This window comes from Xiphophorus hellerii, chromosome 15 (assembly GCF_003331165.1).
Source record: "Xiphophorus hellerii strain 12219 chromosome 15, Xiphophorus_hellerii-4.1, whole genome shotgun sequence".
Lineage (NCBI taxonomy): Eukaryota > Metazoa > Chordata > Actinopteri > Cyprinodontiformes > Poeciliidae > Xiphophorus > Xiphophorus hellerii.
The window spans coordinates 7,372,165-7,395,643 of record NC_045686.1 but is presented as its reverse complement, the minus strand read 5'-3'; the positions used below and the strand labels follow the sequence as shown (position 1 = coordinate 7,395,643).

General features: G+C 39.6%; 3 protein-coding genes across 4 annotated transcripts; 2 read left to right on the top strand and 1 right to left on the bottom strand.

Annotated features, from left to right (window-relative positions):
* Positions 1 to 1,918: 1,918 nt before the first annotated feature.
* xkr5a (XK related 5a) lies at positions 1,919 to 7,967 on the top strand (the record flags this gene model as incomplete). Its single annotated transcript, XM_032586082.1, has 7 exons — positions 1,919 to 2,243; positions 3,336 to 3,519; positions 3,684 to 3,868; positions 3,952 to 4,164; positions 4,285 to 4,454; positions 4,659 to 4,770; positions 5,721 to 7,967. Coding segments are annotated over 7 exons (2,136 nt in total), but the record flags the coding sequence as incomplete, so codon positions are not given.
* A 629-nt stretch (positions 7,968 to 8,596) lies between these two features.
* Positions 8,597 to 16,822, top strand: tram2 (translocation associated membrane protein 2). Of its 2 annotated transcripts, none has more exons than XM_032586249.1 (11): positions 8,597 to 8,795; positions 10,821 to 10,884; positions 11,067 to 11,176; positions 12,042 to 12,158; positions 12,284 to 12,342; positions 13,436 to 13,520; positions 13,708 to 13,778; positions 13,936 to 14,040; positions 14,159 to 14,302; positions 15,810 to 15,967; positions 16,069 to 16,822. In XM_032586249.1, exons 1-11 carry the CDS (start codon positions 8,676 to 8,678, stop codon positions 16,143 to 16,145), a joined length of 1,110 nt encoding a protein of 369 aa, XP_032442140.1. In that variant the 5' UTR covers positions 8,597 to 8,675; the 3' UTR covers positions 16,146 to 16,822. The 2 variants fall into 2 exon arrangements, with proteins under 2 accessions (XP_032442140.1, XP_032442141.1); XM_032586250.1 differs by lacking the exon at positions 8,597 to 8,795 and adding an exon at positions 9,502 to 9,637.
* Positions 16,823 to 17,041: 219 nt separating this feature from the next.
* efhc1 (EF-hand domain (C-terminal) containing 1) lies at positions 17,042 to 22,992 on the bottom strand. Its single transcript, XM_032584533.1, has 10 exons — positions 22,811 to 22,992; positions 20,887 to 21,099; positions 20,513 to 20,800; positions 20,242 to 20,400; positions 19,128 to 19,314; positions 18,738 to 18,955; positions 18,472 to 18,618; positions 17,611 to 17,824; positions 17,304 to 17,456; positions 17,042 to 17,137 (listed from the first exon to the last, which is right to left on the bottom strand). Exons 1-10 carry the CDS (start codon positions 22,871 to 22,873, stop codon positions 17,124 to 17,126), a joined length of 1,656 nt encoding a protein of 551 aa, XP_032440424.1. The 5' UTR covers positions 22,874 to 22,992; the 3' UTR covers positions 17,042 to 17,123.
* Between the last annotated feature and the right edge of the window lie 487 nt (positions 22,993 to 23,479).

The following is a 23,479-nucleotide window of genomic DNA, read 5'->3' as shown; positions in this document are numbered from 1 at the left end:
TTTTAAGTATATTTTAGGTCAGGGTTCTCCAAAACGGTTAACATCAGCGTGCTTTTTCTAATCCAAAACCAGTGTTAATGCTTGGAATAATGATCCTGTTAGAACACACAGCTGTGACCATGTTTCAATCATCCAGTTCTTGGTTTGAGATGAAATTAAGGAATTTTTCATTAATATTCATCCATGTTTTGAATTGCACCACTTGCAGTAAAACAGCCTCACAGAATAATGCTGCCACCACCAAGGTGACAGTTGACAGTTGACAGGCAACTTGAGGACTCAAGACTCAGGACTCAAGTCTTGAGACCACAGTGACAGGCCTCCCACTGTCACTGTGGTCAAATAATTCAATCTTTTTTTCCTGCATGACTATAAAACTTTTCTCCAAAATGTTTTAGAGTTGGTTGGTCAGTGGAGGCGGTGAATTTCAGTTGAACTCAAAAGAGTTGATGTTAGAGGAGGTGCTTCTATTTTGCCTGCCCACCTCCCCCCACAACACACACACACACTCCATGGTGATGTGAAACTTGCTTTAATGTGGACACTGAAACTGGTGGCTCATATGACTCCTACCTGACCTGCCTCTTAGCTGATGATACGCTGTAGATCAAGTCACCATCTGTCTTACAGTTGCTCTTCATCTTGCTCTGTATTGATGAAAAAAAATAAAAAAAGAACTGCCAGGTTTTAAAATGTCCTACAGCCATGTTTCTTAAATTATTATACAAATACTACCGGTGGTATTCAGTTGACGATTTTGATGTGGATGATGTTCCTGACTACCCGTTGGTTGGCTTAGTCTGGGTGCGATGGAAATAGCACTGCAAAACTAAAATACTATTTGTGAGTTGCACCCTAAATAAATGTGACATTGATTTTTGCAGGTTCACTCAATGAGGAATGAACTTCATACAGCGATGTGCACAGTGTAAGGAAATACCACATGAAGCTAATGAAGCTCTGGTTGGTATCTGATACAAAACCTTTGTTCTATCACCCAGACATTTATGTTTTTTGACTTCTTAATAATTCTTGATGATCAGTTGCATCACTTTGCCTGCCCAAAAACAATTATCAGCTGCTAGGCAACAAAAAAACAAACAAACAAATGAACTATCGTAAATTGAACTATTACGTCTGAGAGGTACAAACATTCACAGGGATAAACTTTAGATTACAGTGTTGTTGGTTTTTTTTCAAAGGAATCAACTCAAGAGAAAATTCAGGAGGAGAATGCTTGAGACCATCTTGTGGAACCTGGAGTGGACATGCTAAGATGCATTTACCTCTGTAGTTGTAGCTGGAGCTGAAAATGAGACCACATCCATGTCCCAGTAGCAAATTATGAAATTAGATTTAATTGATAAAAACACTACATCTGCAAAAGGCTTATAATGCCTTTTCATAATAGCTGTCTTCATAAAGTTATATTGTCCTATCTGGCATGAAGCTTTTCATTTCAGATCTATTAATATGAATGAATAACTCTGAGGTGAAGTGCATGGTAAAATCCACAACCTTTTGCTGTCTTCCACAGTGCAACCCGGTGCCCCATATTAAACAAGAAAGCATTTTAAAGACATGCCTCCCACATACACAAATGATTCGTCGGTGTTGCCAGTTGTTCCAGTTGTTTGTCCATTGATTCCCACTTAGGTGGAGAACTCTGGTCAGCATGGGCTAACTGGTCAAAACCCCACGCAATGAAATGTGGCCCACTGTATATTCTGACATGTGTCTATCAGAACCCGCACGAACATCATCGTTTGAGCCACAGCAGCTCGTCTATTGGTGCTTGACATATATATATCTCAACATGCCAGGATGAAGATATAATCAATGTTATTCACTTCGAATGTCAGTGGTCATAATGTTATGGCCGATGATGGGGATCAAATGATACAATGGCCTGCCGTAAACACTCTACAGTTACAGTCTCATCAGTCGCTCGGTAACTGATGCCCCTTTAAAGCGACCACTGACGTCATGTTTTTTGACAGGGGGTGGGCAACGGGAGAAGAAGAAGAAGAAGGGAGCGGATGTATCCGGAGAGAAGGATGACCAGGATCATGTCCCCGGCTGTTCCTCGCTCGCACATAACTGCAACATGATGAACGCCGCTCCCGGAGCGCTCGCCCGCAGGATGCCGTCAGCGGCCCGGCGGAGCGGCTGCTGGATAGCGTGGTGCCAGGCAATCCTGCTCGGCGTGTCGGCGCTGGTTATCGTGGCCGAGCGGAGCGCACGTAAGTGGGCAGCTAGCTTGCCGGTGGCGTTCGCGCTCCCAAATTGATGCTTTATCTAAGAAAATAAAATAATAGCAAGAAGACAAGTTTCATCACACTGTGGATGTTTTAGCTACACTCATGGAAATATGACCTCTATAGTACTGTCACAGCTTTATATTCATGAGGAAACACAATTTAATAGGTGAAGCTGTTATTACTAGCTTGAACAGAGAGCCGAGGCTTTGTTTACCTCAGCTGGAAACTGGTGTGAACACCTGAAGGTGTCCCCCAACACCTTCACCTATTATCCAAGGCTATTTACATCCTACCGCTCACCACAAACAGCATTTATATTCTTAAAATCCTTACCCCATATTCATTTCTAAAATTTTAGTCCATATTAAACAAAATTATCTCTCGTGCTGTTCTCATCCCACCTGTTATTTGTCAGCTCAGTCTCCCTGAACAAGCGGATCAATGAGCCAAGGTCAGGATACCAGAAAGATGACTGGATCTGTACAAAGTGTGACTTTGTGTTCTGCAGGTATACCATTCCCTGAAGATAAAAATACTCAGCTGCTGGTTGGACTCCACTCTTCTGCCGATTTCTCATTTCTGAGCAGCATCAGTTTCTGTAACAAATATTTGAAGTTTGCATCAAAGCTGGTAGACAGACAGCATGACTGCATTGTGGGGGCTCTTTTTGTCCGTTGCATTCTGTGCATTTGGCAATATATCCGAACATATGCAATGCTTTAATACAGTTCACTTCAATTACTTTTATTTATGTAGTGCCAATTTGCAACACATGTCATCTCAAGACACATTTCCAGGTATATGAAAAGATATACTCAAATCAATCTAATACAAACCATTTGCATATTCAAATCCAGTTCCATCTTGGTTATAAAACATTGCAGTTAAATTCAGTTTGTAATGCCAAATGGTAAAAATAATTTGCAGAAATCTGTCCCACTGATAAAGCATGCTTTGTGCATAATGACCTCTTGTTACCTCATTTCATTTTGGCACTCTGTAAGTTCCATTTGCACTTTAAATTCTTGCACAAACCTGCATTCTGCTCGTCTTTTGTTTGCGTGCGTGCATCAGTGATCTACTGTATAGGATTCTACCTTTGGAACGAGGAGACGCAGTGGGCGGGCCTCACACTCGGCCTCTTCCTTCCTGGGACAGCAGTCCAGCTGCTAAGTGTGAAGTGGTACTATGATGACGGGGATGAAAGGCGGTGCTACCTCTCCGTCATACACGTGCTACACTTGGGCATCTTCAAAAGGTATGATCTGTGCAACCCCAGCATGTTGGGGTTTATTGCATGTGAGCACAGCCACCATGTTCGGTGAGATATGACACTCCTGAGAATGCAGACAGGGATTTTGACATCATTCTGTCATTGAGAAGGTTATCCCTGTTCAGGTGTTTGTCTCCCTCTGCTGGCAGGTTGTGGGACTGCATGAGGTCCGTGCTGCACATGCAGGACTCTGTGGCTGAGCTGGGTGCTGCTGTCATGCAGCAGGCAGACGTTGCTGCCCTGTGGCTGCTGGAGGCACTGGTCCTAACGCTGCCTCAGAGCTTGCTGCAGGCGTATGTGGTCGTGTCTACAGATGTGGGGATAATGTCACCAGGTCAGCTCATCTCTAAGTCAGTTATTAGCTCTCATTTGAGCCATGACTTTATTTCTAATGCTTTGCTTCTGTTTAACACTCAGTGGCTTATTGCTGTGGGCTATGCGTGCTGTCCATTTCCTGGGCCCTGGTGCTGTACAGCCGAGCCTGCTGCCTGATACGGCCAGGCCACTTGGCCATGCCACCAGCAGCCCTGCTGTGCCAGCTGGTCTGGAGAGCAGGCATGTTGGGAGCCCGGGTGACCTGCCTCATGTTCTTCGCTAGGGTCTTCAACTGGTGGGTCTGCGGAGTAGCAGGTGAGCACAGAGAGAGAAGGTCCTCCGATGCCATTTAGGCACAACCCAAAAACAAACTTCCGTAGTTTGCGTTTGGGCTATAAATCTCTGATTTTGGTCTCTTTTTGCCTTGATATCCAGGTTTTCACTGGCTCACAGCCTCCTTCTGGCTAGTATCACAGCAGCCCGACATTTGCACTGGTCACTGGTGCTGGCGTGCCTTTAACGGCGTTCTGGGGCTTATCCACGTCTTCCTCTTCTTCAACGTCAAAGACGGACCCTCGCGCTTTCGCATGGCCAGCTTCTATGCAGTAAGAAATGACTTGTTTTGCAGAAAACTGTTTCATGCGCTATGCACCGGTGTGTCCGGTCATTCCACGCAGCGACCTACAAGGACACAAGCTTATATAAAGCAAGAAGTTTGCACCGTCATCCTCACCTCTGTGTCCTCAGCCTGAAGTGACGTAAAGCTGTTGGAAAATGAGTGATGGTGTGACTTTCTCCTCCTCCCTTAGTTCATGCTCGTAGAGAATGTGACTCTGCTGCTGGCCGCGTCCGACTTCCTGAGCGAAGCATCATGGGATAGCATGACCCTTCCCACCTCTGTGCTGTGCAGCTTTTTCCTTGGTGAGTCATTTTGTCCGTAGTATCTGTACAGAGGGATAAACCAGTCCAATTCTGTTAATAATAATAATGATAGCAAAAGGTATGGAATCAAAACTCTTAAAAACGACTATATGGCTGCAAAGGTAGAAAATTCATCATCTGAAATGTCTGAAACTGTTAAGATAATATGATATCAAATTTTCTTAAATACACAACACTGAAGAGAGACGGTTTTGTTTCCTCTGGTTGTCTCTTTGATGAACACCTAACAGTCGGAGTTCCCACATCAATACGTTGATACCTTCCCTAATTCAACTTTGTCTTCTTCTTTTGTAAAAACACTGTATATGCACATATTTACAAAGACATGCTTTATAATAGTTCCCTATTTATATTTAAAATGTTCTCACTGAGGGCAAAATGGAACCAAAGTCAAATTTCTTGTTTGTGTGCACAAACTTAGCGAATAAAGCTGCTTCTGGCTGAAGTGTTTGTCTGCAGCTTTTCACAGCGAATTAACTGACTTTCCCTGATAAACCTTTTTGAAAAAAATCAAAATAAGTTACAGTCGGATAAATTCATAGAAAAACAAATTCAAAAGATCCTCAATTACCATACAGTTATTAAATATGGACAAAATATTGCACTGAGGCATTTTTATTTTTTAAATCACTGGTGCCAATCCAATTTGCAACCCAAATAATTCCAGTAAAATAAGCCAAAGCAGTTATTTATTTATAGTTTCTTTCTAAGGTTGAGTAAAGTTGCAGAAGACAACTAATAATTAATGGCCCATTTCTCTTTGACACTCTTCAAAATGAGAAAGACGAACACACTACCCGAGTAGGACAGGAGTGTGTCTGTGTTTCCCTACTATCCCAAACTACAATCTAACAGAGGTGCCAATCAGTCGGAGGGCACAGGGAAGAAATACATACTAAACTTTAATATTTTCTCTATTTTCTTCCAAGGAGCCACCTCGCTGGTCCTGTACTACCGGTTCCTCCATCCCAAGTCCACAGAAATCTCCCAAGGTACAAACCGACATCAGATGGGCAGCACATGCATAGAGCAAGGCGAGTCCTCCTTCTCTCTTGGCGACAAAAGTCTGCCGGCGTCTTCTGTCCAGAATCACGGCAGCTTCTCCCTGTCCGGCGTGGCTGGCTCTCTGCTGGAGCACCCGGGAAACTGTCAAGGCCACTCCAACAGCTCCTGCCCTTGCTTCCACCACCACTGGCTCCTCATCCGTCTGGCCCTGAAAACCGGCGATCTCTGTAAAATCAACAGGGCGTATGGAGCCGGTGGGCCGGCGGCCATACTGGACATGGAGGAGTACAACCAGGAGTTTAAAAGCAACGAGGGCATCACCTTTACCGCTGGAGGCAGCTGTGAAGGGGTGTCCACCTCCGAGTCCCAGGGGAAGGGCCTGGCTCCGCTCTCAGACTGCAAAGACGAGTTCCAGAGTGTAAGCGAGCCCACGTCGACCGAGCGACCTGAGGGAGAGGACGACAGTCTGGAGATGGAAAGCCCCATGGAGTCACCTGCTTCGGATTTCAAACGCAGCTCCCCGGAGGGCAAGTCCGTTTTCGGAGACAGCCCGGAGCCTTATTACTGCCCTACTGAATCAAGTTCCACCTTGTACTTCAGTGCTGATCCCCAGTCCCCCAGCAGTGCCAGCAACCCCCGTTTGGACCGGGACATCGGGGGTCTGGAACAGGGGGTCCGGCTCAGCTCCATCCCCAGTGATCCTGCCCTGCACAGAGACGTGCGTGGACTCATGAGCCGCGTCGGGCCACGCTGCACCTCCACTCCTAAACTGGACTGCGGGGTGTCAGATTCTCCCCCGAGCGTCCCACATCTCACAGGTCCAAGGAGGCAGCTCATACTGTCCCGCAGAGATGAAGATAATACCTTCTAGCTGTCTTGTGGCACAATCAGGGAACAAGTTAAGAGCATCAGCTGATCCAACGTTAACGCAGCACACCAGCTTTATAAGAGTCGTAGGGGTTAGAGCACTACATGCAGTAGGGAACCTAAAATAATCCTAAAATAACATCTATTTTTCTCTTAACATTAACCACTCTTAAAAATGCATTGCTTCTAAATGTTGGAAACACAGAAACTATCTATGTTTGTTTTTTTTTAAAGGAAAATCTGACATTCAAGTGACGGTAATGGTGTATGATCACGCCACCAGCCCCAGTATCAGTTCATATTTGGACTATTGTTTGGCAGCTACACTTTGGAATTATACTGTGCAAAAAAAAATTTGCTTCCACATGACTGTGATTACTTAATATGAAAGCAATAGTATGCATTAGATTTAGAGGTATCAGATTAAAGGGGTATGATTACAAATGCCCAGCAGACATTTTTTCATTTTTATTTGCAAAAAAAATATGTTGGTCTGTCACATACAATTCCAATGAACTGCATTAAAATTTGTGGTTGCAGGATGACATAATGTGAAAAGATTCAAGGGGTGTGAGTATTTATTCAAAGCATTGTACGTGTTAGTTTGGTTTAAAACATTTTATCATAGGAAGCGACTCTGCTCTGAAACCGCAGCGAATTTCAGTAAGTCATACTGAAACATTCATATCACTGCAGCTGTTTGATGACAGAGTGCATAGATCCAGCAGTGAGTGAAACATCTGACCTTTGAACCTATCTCAATGTAAGCCATAGCTTTTATGGCTTCTTAAAAGCACAACTATTTTCAGTCTCATCTGTTTCTGCTGCAATCCTGTTGTTTTTTTTCTTTCTTTAACGTAAAAAATAAGACTTCACTACATACATGTGATATCACTACATACATGTGATATTAATAAGCTCTGTTTCTCATGTGGTGTTAATTGGCATTGCGTTGAGCAGAAAACTGTGATGTTTTTTTATCTTTTTTTTTCTGTTACATGTTGACCATGTAATTGTTAAATAACTTATTGAACTAACATTATGTTGTAAAACAACAGTAACGTCTCAGGCACAAATTCATCTACTGTGAGACAAAATGAATCATGTGCTTATGAGACATTTGTGGTGACTTTTTTTTAATTTATTTGCTCTTGATTGCTCTTTTCAGGTGACAAACTTTTAGTAGAAGCACTGTTGTGAGACAGGAAAGCAGTGTAACAATGCCTGTGTGGCATTTTGAAATATGACGTCTGAGGCCACTGGTGGCTTGAAATAAGCAATAAACAGCCTACATGTTTGACTGAGTTGACTTATTGTTTCTTTCATTTTTTTTTAAAGATAGTTCTTAGGAAATTATTGAAATGATCTCAGACTTGTATGTTATTCCTGCAGTAATAGGAAAGTTATTTAAAGCTGATGGTGGGAGGAGCTAAATACAAGAAACTCCTGGAGGAAAAGCAGATTTAGGCTGAAATATTTGACGCACACTACTTCTGAAAAATATATGTAAATAGTATCTTTCCTTTGCTTCAAGGTTGTCTGCGGCTTTTGTCGCTCTTTTCATAAAATCACAACGTGTAAAAAGCTAAAGGAACATGAATAAGAGACTTTTTGCACGTAGTGAATATTTTATTCACTTGTTCTATTGTTTTTTTTTCCACAATTGACTGTTGGCTTTGAAGTAATTAAAAAATAAAACGAAAAATAATAATCACTCCTATTGTTGCACTTAATACAACGGTTGTCTTTATTCGTCGTTTTTGTAACATCTGGCCAAATCTTTTTCATTGTTCGGGTGTAAAAAACAATGCAGGTTGTTAAAACAGCCTCAGTTTTGAGACTCGTGCTTAAATCACCTTTTTTCAGCAGGATGTGAGACCTAAATGGCCTTAAAGGTATTTATGACACTCGCCCTTTAAGATGAGGCGCATGCGCAAACCGCCGCGAAAGTTAACTCCTGAACTTCGCAGAGCCGAAAATTTTTTTCAGATTTATAAAATCAGTGAGTTGACATGGCATTTCGCCGGAGAAACAAGAGCTACCCGTTCTTCAGCCAGGAGTTTCTCATCCAGAACCATGCCGACATCGTGTTCAGCCTGGTGATTTTCATTCTGATCGGGCTGATGTTTGAGGTGAGATGAACTCTGATTCTTTCTTTTCTTCCCTCGTCTCTGTTTGTCTCTCAGCTGTTTAAAGAATGCAGGTCTGTGTGCGTTCCTGCACTGATGTGTGAGCTGAAAATCTCTGTTTCTATCGATTACGTGCAGAGTGCATCAGAGGTTCGTTCACACCGACCGATAAGAACGAGAATATTACCTTCTTTCATGTACTTTTTTTTTTTTTTTTTACAACTTTTGTTGCCAGTAAGTGCTGCTTTTCTGGTCGAAGACATACACGAATTAAAACTGCTTTAGATAAGTGTTGAACAAAACTGCAAGGCATATTATGGAATCTGTTTTTCAAAGTGAAATATTACATATTTGCTTTTAGCAGTTAGTGTCTTTAATGGGGCTCTTGGATTTCTTTTGCATAAACAAAATGACTCCGTAATTACCTGCTTTGCTTCCTGTCAAGATGAATAGATTTTCTTATATTTAACATATGCTTAATTCCGGTAAACATTGTGTTGTAGCAAACTTTATGAACTGTAGCAAAAATCCCAAAATTATACAGGAAATTAGGCTGTTCCTATTTTCAAAATAAAAGTACGGCACTCGCTTTATTGTAATTAAAACCGCTCCTGTTTATTTTGAAAGGCAGTAACGGAAGTTACTACGTTTTCAGCCGCGCGCTTTATCTGTTAAGTTAACTGCCACGTCTCACTCTGATCCGTTGCTTGTGGCCACTCTGGCTTTAGCAGCTCCAAAGACCGCTTTGACCAGCCGCTATTTCGGCAAGGACATTCAGCTAGATGGTTCATGGTGGAGCTGTTTCTCCTAGCACCCTGCTAAAGCCATCATGTCCCCACCTCCGGGTATTTAAAGTTTCTGTCCGGAACTCTGGTTGTGATCACACATCTGGTCGAGTTGAGAATAACTTGAAGGGGGATTTCCTTTTTTTTTTTTCTAGTTTCAGAAGAAAAAGGGAACTGTGCATTTCATATGAACTTGATTTTTCAGATCTTGTTCCCATCGGTCAAATACCCTCAGCAAACAGAACAAAAGCAGTGAGTTGTTGTGATGGTTAATCCGATGGCAGAGCACCAAGTCTTTCTCAACAGTCCTGTATGCTTTGGCAGCTTGGACTGCGTAAAACAGAAGCAAGCAAATACTGTCCTTTAAGAGGCTAGCTTTTGGACTTTTCACCACTTCACAATGAATGTTATCTCAAGGCACTTGACTAGGAAACATGTGTAATTTGTCCAAATTCCAATCCACTCCTTTTGATTCACTCTTTGACTCCCAGTCATACAGTCAGATTCTGACCCTGTGATTGTGAAAGGGGGTACTTTGTTTAGATGAGACCATATTGGCAAACATAGGAAAGAAGATGCTGGGAGATCTAAACTGAACTTTTTGGCCTCCAGTCGAAACACCATGAGTGGCAGAAACCTAACACTGTACATGGTTTAAGACCCACCATCTCAATCGTAAAACATGGTGGCAGCATCATCAACCATGTTGGAATGGTTTACATTGGTGGAGAACAGTTGTGCCGATCACAGTTGGGTCCAAATTCAGTTCATATTAGTCTGAATAATTCCAATACAGCTCAGTCGTATAAACAGATTCAGATCGTATTACGGCAGTTGTCTATAATTGTTTTAATGAAAGCATTAAGAAGTTCTGTTTGTAGTTCACCACCGACCATGTCAATGGAACAATCCAAACAGGTCTACAAAGGTGATCTAATCGGATAATATTGAAATAGAACTTTCTAGCTTGTATACATATCACAGTATTTTCACCACCATAGTGGAAGCATCATACTATGGAAATTCCTCATACAAAAAATTCTCAAGTATCTGGTCTTTCCTGTGTAGTACTCCTGATTATGTCTTTAACAAGCATATTATCCGTAGGAATTCAGTTCATCTTGCGTCTTTCTGCTCCTCCTGTTGACACTGTCTTGATCTCATCTTATAACAACACTTTGAAGACCAGTTTGTTGAAGCTGCTTTACTCAGATCACTTACTTGTTTTTGTCCTTCTTTTCAGGCAACAGCAAAGACAGCCATACTCTTTATTCAGCCCCAGTACAACATCACCACATTATCACTAGGTAAGAGGTGACGAAATTATATTTAAGACCATGAACACGTTTTTTTTCTAACTTAATTGCAGAATATTCCTTTATATGAATATTCTGCATTATTGTCATCATGGCGTATTAAGGCAGTCCAGGATGTTTTAACAAACCGGACTATGTGTTTTGTGTGTTTCTCCTCTCCTTTGTGTGCTTAGAGGGAGAGGTGACTACATATCATTATGGATGGAAGGACTGTGCCACCATCCTCTTCTATTTCTTCATCGCTATCATCCTCCATGCTGTAGTTCAGGAGTATCTTCTGGATGTAAGCACCTAAACTGCCAAGCAAAATGCATTTGTAAATCACAACATTATATAGTGTCCTTACCTGTGTTGCAAGATGCAACAAAAACATCACTGTATTGTAATCTATGTACATAAAATACATACAAGAAAATGTATTTTCTTCCATTACTGATATAAAATTGCAAATGTTTGCCTTTATATTTTAAGTTTTCTACAGGTTTGCTAAATTAAATCATTTCTTAAACACCAAGTTTTGTATTTAAAAATGTTCTGATGACCTCACTGCCTTTAACAGGTATTCATAAAACTTTTTCATTGTATTTGATTAGGAGTTTATGTGACAGGCCAACACAATATGCGTAATTCAGAGGAGCAGGTAAAAGAATAATCAGAAATGAAATAGAATTTTTTTGGGCTCCATACAAATTGGTAAACGTAATGTGATTATGACAGTGTGAAAGATTGTATTTCAAGACTATCCAAAGGTCAGAAAATAAACTTTTTCACCTGGCTGGATTTGCACACGTAATGATGAGTCACAGTACATCACAAACATTTTCAAGCTTATTTTAAACACAGAAAAAGACTGCTTGTGTGCAGCAAAGTCACATAATATTTGATCTGTCTTAAAATACAACCAGGACAAATGAATTTTATTTTAGCACCTTAAATCAGCTTTTTGTTTGCCTTTGAAAGGAATACAGTACACCGTTAGAGTGTTTGTGAGCAGCAGCCATAAATGGTATCGCCTGTCTCTTCTTGCCCTACTTTTTTTTTTTTTTTTTGTATCGGTGACACTTCCTTGTGCACCACAGTGACAGTGACGATCGTTATGACAGGATCCAGTGTCACTCACATGATCTGTTGTTTTGTTCCTGTCACAGAAAGTGAACCGCCGCCTTCACCTGTCCAAAAGCAAAAACACCAAGTTTAATGAGTCAGGTCAGCTGGGTGTGTTCCATTTAGTGTCGAGTGTGTGGAGTTTCTACATCCTCATTACAGTGAGTAAAGATTTTACTGGTATAACGTCTCATTTATTGATACTCCACAATATTCCCTAACTTTGACATGTAGAAATGAGGCAGTTAGAGGGTTTTATTGGTTCTTTATGATCTTTTCTAAATAGGAAGGATATCTTCTGCACCCCAGCAGCCTTTGGGAGAACTACCCGCATTCACACCTCAGGTAGATATTTACAAGGTTTACTCTTTTACAAATAAATACAGAGCTGCTTGTTCTGATGGTGGTACACTGGAATATTAAGCAGAAGTCATAAAAAAAAATAAGAATTTACATGTAACTGAGTAAAGTCCTGCTGAAAAATATGCTTTTAGATCATTTTTATTCATAATGGGTCACCTGTACAATATCTGAGATGTACTGACAAATTGGATCCTGACCAGAATTGACAGTTTTCTTTTTTTTTTTTTTTTTCGTTTTTTTATGACGAGGCAGGACCTGGTTTGAAGTCAAGAAGGAGTGTAATTTAAATTACCCATGTACTCCGTTTAGTTCGAATTGCTTTGGCATGGGTCATCAGAAGGTCGCCACATTTGCAGGCAAATTTTTTAAAGTAAATTTTTGCAGGCAAATTTAAAGTGGAAAAAAAAAAAATGCTTGAAAAGGAATCATATGTTATATGTAGAAAAATGGCCATAGTGCATAATACTTCCAGCAAATCAGCATATTAAATAATTTTATTCTCTGTATAAACAAATTAAACTGACTCTTTTAAACTGCAGATCATTCATTTATTTATTTTTTTACAGCTTAGTAATTAAATATTTTGCGGTAGTTTTCAATGATGTAGAAACTGGCAAATACATGACCTGCTGTAAACAGTGTTTTTATGAAAACATAAATAAGAAATGAAAAGGGATTTTGTATGAGTGCAAATTAAGCATGAGGGTTTAGGCGTCCTTCATATTGTTGGAAACCCTTTCTTATTCTTGAACAATTCAGAGTTCAGTCTTTTAATTGCGTGACACCTAAAAACCTCGTTCCCCTCTGAAAAGTTCTATTTCAAAGAAGAAGCTGCCAATGACCCAAAGAACAGCTTCAGAAAAGACCTTCAAAACTATTTGTTAAAACAACATCCTTCCTTGAAACAAAATAAAAAACAAAGCCGAAGTGGCCGACACCACCAAAGTTAGCGCGCTGTATTTTTCTGATCGGAAAAGAATCATCTGTGTTCGTTTATGCACACACAACTGCAGCATGTTTGCTGCTGCTTTGCTTCTGTTTAATTCTCCCACCGTTCTCCGTGTTTGCACTCAAGGTTTCAGGTGAAGTTTTTCTACCTCACTCAGCTGGCCTACTGGCTCCACGCTCTGCCGGAGCTCTACTTCCAGAAAGTACGCAAGGTCAGTGGAGGAGGCCCTGGGAACAGGGGGAGCTCTGGAGTGGGACTAGATAAGCTTTGTTTAGAACTCTTTCCATGAATTTCTTGTATAATTTCTCTGCAGATGTGCTAAACAGAATGGGGGGCAATCTCATGGAAGATTGGCGAGTCGGGTGTGTTTCTAAAAATAACTCTGCTTTCTGTTTCAGGAGGAGATTCCACGTCAGCTGCAGTACATCTGCCTTTATCTGCTGCACATCTCTGTAGCTTATTTGTTAAAGTAAGTGTCTGTGATTGGTAATGTGATAGTGAAGTGTAGAAGGTTTGTGAAGAAGTTTGCATTAGTTCTGACAAGAGCAAAGTGCTAAGATAACCCAGCTCAGTTGGTGTGTGGTTTTGCTTGCACGTCCTGAAGTCGATCTTTTTCTCTTCTGCAGTTTGAGCCGTGTGGGTCTGGTGCTCCTTTTTCTCCAGTACGTGTCAGAACTGGGCTTCCACATTGCCAGACTCCTGTACTTCACTGATGAGAATCATCAGAAAATGTAAGGGGTTTCTTTCCTAAATAGGTTCCAAGTCGTTCAGCTGTAAAAGGTTCATTTGCATTAATGCAGCCTCATGCAGGGTGAATCTGAAAAATGCCACGTTGCTGTGTTGGTTCAGGTTTGATCTGTGGGCGGTGAGCTTCGTGTTTACACGGATGGCCACTCTGACCCTGATGTTCCTCGCCGTGGGCTTTGGTTTGGCCCGCTGTGAGAATCAGGGGCTGGACATAGAGATGGGGAACTTCAACACTGTTCTGATAAGGTGAGCCCAGGTTTAGGCTTTTTTGACGAATAGAAAACCCCCCCGAATGATCTCAATAAACATTGTACATCTTTAACATGAAACGGGTGCCTGGGACAAGACTGGCTGAAAAATGTATAATGTGATGTTTGGATCAGACCATCTGGAAACTACAATCTAATGATTAGAACATCTCTTAAATTGGAAGTGGTTGTAAGCGTATGAAGCAGTCGCATCTAATTGTGAAACTGGACAAAAATGCAGAGTTATTTTTTGTTTTTGGTTTTGGAGATGTGGGTGAAAGAGAAGTTCATGAACTGATAAAAAAAAAAAAAAAACTTTTTTTTTTTTAGCCTTCTCTACTTAAACATTCACTCTTTATTAGTGAGTTTTACCGTTTGAGAAAAACCTCTACAGCCAACTCATATAGCGCTATAAGACAGCTTTGAAAAAGAATTGTCCTGTTTTACTTGCCAAACTGAAAAAAAATTGCTCACTTTTAAGTTCACCTTTCCACTATTGTTTTTTTTTTTCTTTTTTCCAAAAAAGTATAGGCTTTTCTTAACATGTGAACCTGAGCTGTGTTTTGTTTTTAAATGTTCCCCTTTAATCCTCAGTAAAATATGAAGATCTTGTTCAATTTAAAAAGAAAACTGTTAAATAAGATACAAAAATGCTTGGTTCCCCTCTCTAATAACTGTTTGCTTTGAAAACTGCACAGTGGAATATTACTGTGAGAACCAAAGATTTTTCGTATAGCGTGTACATCAACACCTTATGCTATAATTTTTTTTATTTGTGATTTTTGCTCCTTTGGACTATGCTGAAAATACAAAATGACATTAACAAATCATTGGTAAGCAGAAATGTGCATAAGTAATATGGATTATTCAGTTGAAGTGCAATTAAATGATGCTTATCATATTTCCTCATTGCAGTTTTGTGATATTAAGTAAGTAACTCAACAGAATGAGGCTTGTTAGATTTATACCATCTAAATTAATATATATTGTCTCTGTGGATATTCATGTTTATATTTCTAACTATGACATAATGTGTTGTAAATCTTGTTTTTCTTAAATGAGTCTATGGGTAATAGATGGTGTGGATTTTTTAAAGCCTTTTGACAACAGGATGTTATTTATCAGACCAAATCAGTTCCTATTAAAGAGTTTCTGGTCTTTATCATGTGTGAGCTTGATAAAAGTTTGTGGCTGAAATGTTAATTTCTCAATTTTGATTTTATTTTAATAAGAAATTGATAAAGGTGGAGCATCATCCAACATTGGTGTACTGAAATGCTAGCATCAGGTTAACGTACTGTATTGTTAATTTTTGTTTTTTTTGAGTATTTATGACAACCAGCCAGCTAGTTCGAATCTGTTTGTACATCGCAATTTCCAATCCAGACTCCCAGCACAAACAGGTCTTTTGGCCAATATTACCAGGCCTATTAAAAAAAAAAAGAAGAAAGAATGTCAGAGTTGATGGCAGCAGCACTAATCTTTTCTCGTTTGGTCTTGCTCAGGATGACAGTTCTACTGGTGGTTTGTTTGACTCAATCTTGGCTCCTCTGGAAGTTTATCCGCTTCCAGCTGAGGCGCTGGCGGGAGTTCAGACACGAACAGGCCGTCCGCAAGAAGGCTACCGCAAAACAACCCGTACGGCAATTAAAGAGGGACACATGTGAGCTCCTGAGATAATTTTTCTTGATTCAACTTGTCTCGCTCTAACTTTTATGACGCATCAGAGAATATTTTAACTTTTCTCCTCTGTCTCCCTGCTAGTTGGTTATCATGAGAATGGAGTGCTTAAAGCTGAGAATGGCGTCTCACCGCGGACAAAGAAGCTCAAATCCCCCTGAGGTGGCAGACTTCCTGGCCTCAACGGTGACTTTATCCCTAATTAAGGTTTCTCATCAGCACAGCAGTGAAGCTGAGGGGGAGAGCTGCCGCTGGTCACAAAGTTTTGGCTGAGAATGTCCTGTGATGATGATACAGGGACTCAGTAACTACAGACTTTTGGCTTGAATGCTGGAATATGAAAATCCAAGGACTTCCTTTGAGCCCAACAGACATTTATTCCTCTCATTGTATCAGTATTTGTTTTCTTTTTGGGTTTTTTGTACATCTACGCAGCCTGCGATCCAACACTAAGGCACACCGTTAGTGATTCATAAACAACAAATAAAAAAAAGAAAGTAAAGTGAGTATTGTGTGCTGCACATGTTATCTTTGTGTCCATGTTGAATGTGTTTTTGCATACTCTCAAACATAAGTACTGTACTGCAGCTCATACTAGTGAGCCGGCTTGGCTTGTTTTCCCTTCTGCTCCGCCGGGGCAGAAAAGCGTTGCTGATGAAACGATATAAACTAACCAGCAAAAAAAGAAAAAAATTATATATCATGCATTTGTCACTGGTCACTTAACAGATTTGTATCAAGTATGTTTTGTGGATGTTACCGCATGCCATTTCATGTCCTTTATTTCCCCTCTGTTTTGTTTATCAATTACTTTATTAAAAAATACATTGGTCTGAAACAGATGTTTTTTATTATCATTATTATTATTATTGTTTTTAAATCTTTCCTGGATTTCTTTTTCAGTTTTTCTCTTGGACAACAATGTATTTATGAAACCCTGTCAGCATGAAGCCTGAGATTTCAGTAATTATCTGAAATGACACTGTGCTGGTATGTATCCAGCAGAGAGTTATTTTGTGTTTCAGTGAAGGACTTTAGAGTAATCACAGAACTACAATTTCATTTTATTTGCATAAATCTTTATTCATTGCCTTTGGAGGGGGAAATAATCCACAATTTCCTTCCGGTCATGGAGCGGATTATTTTTCTTCACCTGGTAAAACAAGGAGAAGCATTAAGTCTTAATTTGTTTGAATTTATGTGGAAATAGCGACATCTACTGTATGTAAGGAGGACATAACAAGCAGACAGATGGAGAATCTGAGGTTTAAAATCAGTTTAAAAGGTTACAGGAAAAAAAAGGCAGATTTAATGGTTACCTTTTTGCCCCATTGGCATGCTGCTCGCCTTTTCTGCTCCTAATGTTTGTTTCAGTGACTCCAGAGTGTGAGAAGGGACCTGATCTGAGTTGGACTCCAAGTATTTAAGCACGTAGAGGTCTGCGTTGGTCAGAATGAAGCGGTGGCCGAAAACTGGTAAACAGTAAGCTCTGTATTAATGTCTTGTAACTGACTTACTGAACAGCGCTCATGAGCCATGTATGATATCTTTATAGCACAGTTATAGCAAGACTTGTACAATTTTCATGACTTCATAACAATCTTTCAGGACTGAAATTAGGATTACCCTCCACAGTGGCTCCAATAACAAAGTCTGCAGGTGTGTAGTACACAGGATTATCCACAGCGGAGCCTGGCTTGGGAATGTGGCAGCTTTCCAGAAACTTCCCACTAATAATGCCAGAGTTGCGCTTTGGCGTTTCATAAATACTGATCATGTCAGTGTCCAGGTGGTAGGACAGTATAAAACGCCGGTCTCTATCTTCAGGGTATGGGGATTCCTGAGGGACAGTGAAGGAAAACTTAAGTCTGGAGGGACTGAAGTATTAAGTGTCTCCTTAATGTACCATAGCAAGTAAGCGTAGTTTACTTTTTGATTTACAGTGCCAGTCAGAATATTACATACGAGCATTTTGAACATTAATTTCGTAATTGATTGAGGTTTTAACTGCGCCTTTCTACCATTCTTTTTCCAGGTTAAAATAATTATATGACAAACGGCTTCAATGAAACAAAGTTGCGCATTTAATTAAGCTGACTACAAAATTTCTCTAATCCACAAAAGGTTAAAATTCCAGAAATTAATGGGAGCCTACTTAAAATCAGTTTTACACCATTGTCTTGTTGAAACTCTCAGGTGTGTTAAAGTTTCACGCCATGAATATGAACACAGCTACAAAATATGAGTATAGTTTCTTTGACTTGCTAAAGCAAATTTAGGAAAATATTAGTGAAGGTTTGAGGCTTTCTATTATTTCAAACCTGTAAATATTCCGCTCTGATAAACAGAAGATCACATTGTTCATTAAAAGTCTGAAATTAATGGGACAATAATGTGAATGACAAGCGAATGTAAAACTCTGAGCAGCACTGTATGTTTAGTTGATACTACTGCCGCAGAGTTTATTATCCATCAGTGGTATCTCACCAGCTTGGCAGTGTAGCGAAGCATTTTGTTGCTGTTTACTAATCTCTTCATTATATTATGTTTGGGAGGCTCAGGAATTAAAGAAAAACAATTTTGGAGAGAGTCTTCAAGAGAGCCAAATCCGTTGTAGGGTGGAATCACCTGTGTCTTTGGACGAAAACAAACACACTTTAACATTAAATAATCTAAAAGGCTCATCTATGATGAGCAACAGAATGTAGATTTTATGGGGCGGGGGGAGTTTTTGCAAATCAGCAATGCCATACCTTCTTTGATGTGTCTTCCATCTTTGGTATCTCTACAGCTTTCATATCCATGTCTGGGTAATTCTTCTGGTAATATTCTCTAGTGAAGCCGTCGCAGTCGTACAAAAAGAAGTTATGGCTCAGGAGCTTCACCTTTTGACCCAGCTGGAAGTCTTTGGGGGAATAGTACTCCTCTACAAGGTCCTTGCAGATCTCCATCACAATGCTAGGGAAGGTCTCTTAAAGGAGTGGAATTTAATCATGTATTTTCATTTTATGTGGTAATCTGTTGTTTGAGCATTTTTTTAAAATTAAGTATGAAAATATTTCAGCATAAAATCAAGAAATATTTACCGTACATACATCAATAGCTACATACTGTAGTTGTTTACACATCTTAAAGCATCCTACCTTCTTTGACTTTCTTAGGTATCTTTTGTCGGCTCAGGAAAAGAGGGAAAGGATCGCGGCCACTGTTGCGTTGATGAACCTCTCTTACATCCACAGTGTCGTCTACCAGGTAATAGTGAATGATAACAGGCCAGGTATGACTCTGATAAGCATCACATTCGACCCACTGACCGTAGAATCGGAGCACCTGACCATAAATCAAAACAGGGAGTTAAGATACAATTAATTAATTAAACAGTTAATTAAGATCATATTAATGCCTTCTAAAAAAAATGAAGTAGTTGCACTCAAAATTCATGCTTGCCATTCAAAGATGGAGAACTCTATCACTATTCAGGATTTGAATTCAAGAATACCGCTTTGAAAGACGGAAGTGTTTTATAGACTGATTTCTACAATTATTGCTGAAACATGAAAAAGAGAAGTGTATTTTAAACTATTTTACCCATTTTTGTCTTTCTAGAAATTATTGTGTGTTCTCTGTCAGAGCTTATCATGCAACTAGTGGCCAATTTTATTTGGCACCCTCTCCAGGTAACAAATGTAAATCCCCTTTTGGCCTTCAGAATTGCCTTATTTCTTTGTGGCACATTGTCACCAAGTTGTTAGAAATATTTCTCAGAGATATTGGTCCACATTGACACCATACAGTTACTGATTTGTCCAGATGCACCAGTCTGGTGCATCACTGTCTTACTGTAAGTCTCCCTAAGAAGATAGATAGTGTGCTCATAAAGGGGTGGACATGGACAGCAAAAGTACCAATGTAAGCTTTGGCACTGAAATGAAAGTCAATTGATGCCAAGGCACCCAAAACATTTCAAGAAAATCTAAAACACACGTTTACACCATCACCAGCTGCAGTTAATCCAAGGAAGGGACACAAACATGCTGTAGCTAGAACTGAGGATTATCAAACCAAGCAAAATGTTCTGCTATTGTCCTCTTTTGGTGAACTTGTGTGAACTGTAGCGACAGCTTGCTGTTCTTAGTTGACAGGCATGGCACCCGGTGTGTTTGTCTTCTGTAGCATATCTTGGTTGTAACAAATGGTTATTTGAGCTGTTCCCTTTCTGTCATCTTGAAGTGATCCGCCCATCTGCCCTGAATTTACCTTGGAGTCCATATGAAGAAAGCGGTATAATTTCTCAAACTTGGCAGGGCTGGTGTTGACATGTTCTAGGATTGGTTTGATACTACGGTGTTTGCTGTAAGGATCTTCTGGTGTTTTTTCTGGCTCCTTCAAAATGATGCCCTCACTCTCCATGAATTCCTGTTCAGAAGATGTGAGACATAGACAAAGAGTGTGTATGTTTCCAAAAGTAGACCTATAAATGCCACTACATCTTTTTGTGTGAGGTAGGTAGAGGTGGTAATTACTGTACCTTAGTGAACAAATCACAGTCTGTGATGCGGTACTTGGACCCATAGACCTCCAGGTCCATAGCAAGGTTGAGATCTTTCCAGTTGTAATAATTCCCATACTCATTTTTTGGCAAACGCTGACGTTTGATACGCTTGCCTTGTGGTAGCCCAGAGTTCTCCACCGATGGCTCGATGATGCACATGCTGTCATCCTCAAGGTAGTAGTAAATGGTCACGGAGCGAACACGGTAATTTTCTGCAGGGGAGTGCAAGATTTCCTCCAAGAAGTATCCATAGAAGCGAAGAACCTAAAACATGGTATGCAAGTAAGAGGTATTAAAAACAAAAAAGTACACGCTAACCTATATCGATATTTTTCTTTGTGACCTCAGACCTTCTTATCGAGTGCCACATGAGCTGGAATGAATTCTTCATATTGCGGCTTATCATATACAGTATATGGCGCCTCAAAGCACAGTTTATCAATATCGTGGTGAGTTAATGGCTCTGATGCTAGAACCTCCTTCCCAATGACCACAGAAGGACGACGAGGCAGAATAAAGCCATTCTTATAGCCGAGTGTCTGGGACCGATGGAAGGCTGTCTTCTGCACACACAAACCACAGAGAAGTCAATGACAAAGGCCTAGCCAAATCACAGTATAAATCTGGACTTACCAATACTAAGCATGTACATGAATACAATTAGAAGTGTGAGCAATGACATAACAAAATGTAGCTGCAAGATCAAAAACATTCATATGCACAGAAAAATAAGAATTTAAAATATTACAAACAACTAAATATGTAACAATAACCCCACCCTCAGGGGGGAAAAATCAATAAATTAGATGCTGGCAGTCTTTTCATTTAATCAGATGCAATGACAAAAACCCAGGACCTGCTCCCACAGTCTCTTTTGAAAGGAACATGTGGGTGTTTGTTTTGTTTTTTTTGTCGTAAAATTGCTTCTTCTGACATTGGGATAAATTTGATGGCAGTGAAGTTCAAATGATTTAATTTCACTTTGGGGTTAGAAAAGTATTTTTGAATTGAACTGAATTGAATAAGGCAACTGGCGTGTGTCTTAAGTATTTTTTCACCTGTAATCTTTTTCTCTACAGAATGATGCCAATCAGCATTGGACATTCAGTGACATGTCTTTTGGCTATTTCAAGTCAGCCAGTCTGTCTTTGTTTTTGGTAAACCCAAAACTGTATTTCAAACAAATTTAGATATCATTAGACATCATTATTTAGAGGTATTTCACCTTTCACTTTTTAAGGATAATTTCCTGTCAAAGAGGAAAGGTGACACCATCTTTTCCAAGTCCTGACAACAAAAACTGGCTTAGTGGTATGTCCTTACATAATGAATGACAGCAAGTTGCATCTCCAGCAAGATGATTGCTGGAATCCATCTATTCTTTGTGATAACAGACATGTGTATTCTCTAGGTCAGCAAACATTTTTCATGTTAAAATTCCATGAATGGAAAATATTTTCCATGCTTTGTTTTTATCCCAGGGGTCAACAATCTGTGGCTTCAGAGCTGCAAATGGCTGTTAAAAGAAATTCTACAGTTCGTTTTGGTAACTTTAGTTAAAAATGATGAAGAACAAATTAATGTTTTTACATATAGATATAACAATATGAGTTCCTAGTAGTTTTTTCCCTCATGGAATGGCTGTAATGAATTTCCAAAACTGAATGATGCTAAAAGTACCAGTACTATTTCTTTAGATCAATTTTCATGCCATTTGGTTGTAAATGATGTACTTTTCTTAGACTTATTTATCCTCAAGGTTTTATGCTATTCTTTAGTTTAAACCCTAAAAAAGGAGTAAAGTGGTGGTTCTTGACATTTTTCTTTTTTTTTTTAATGTTCATGTAAGATTTATGGCTCTAAACAAGTTTTATTTACTCAGACTGAGAGTAAAAAAAGGCATTTTGGATTGTAAAGGTTAAATAAACTTGTTTTATATTCATCTATCCCTGACAATGTCTTGAATTTACCATACTGTGTGGACACCCTTACTGAAAACTTTGTCGCTGCAGCTAGAAATTCTCACATACTCATATGTTAAGGGGAACATATTTTAGCTCTGAAATTCGTTTGTTTTTCGGACCTTTAAGTTAAACGAGCCCCGACTTGCTGTTCAAAGGAATGCGGTATCTGCATTTTCATTACCGGGAGACATTTCATTTTACGAATGAAATGGAACTTCTTAAACAATACCTTAAATCCTTAACAAAGATAATAAAAAAATAATAAATAATAATAATAAAATAATTAAAAAAGTTATGTTTAACAACTTACCGACAGATCCCGAAATGTGTATCCAGGTATAAATGGTAATCCGTTATTCCACTCGGCGGACATTTTCTGTATCGACTTTCTTCTGAAATTTTCCTCACTCTAAAACTCTGGTAATTCCCTGTTTTAGGAAATTAAAACGATTTCGTTGAAGCGAGAAGCTGCACAACACTTCCACTGTTTAGTTTATGGTATCCATGGAAACCGTAAGCCGAAAACAATTTTAAAGCAAAATGCGGAATTTTTTTTTAGCCACACAGAAAATGACACAAGACAGACATTAATGCTGATGAATCAATACGGATTTCAAAACTGTTATTTCTTATCACAACAGCCTAAAGTTTGTTTCAGTATAACACAAGTTGCATAACTGTTATTCAACCAGCAGGTGGCAACAAAGCTCAAAACTGTCTGACCCCAACTGACTGGAGTTGCATTGTGTTGCTCGTTTCCTTCTTTTATTAAAGATGTGATTAAGTTGTTTGTCTCCTATTTATTGATTTATCCAGGTAAGCTGTTGAGTATCACTTCTCATTTACAAACATGACCTGGCTACAAACCAAAATAGAAAAACAATATACAGTGTATGAAGACCAAAAGTGCTTGACTTATTTGGTAAAGAGTGCATATTTAAATTTTTTTTTTTGAAGAAAAAATAGAAAGAAAAGGCAA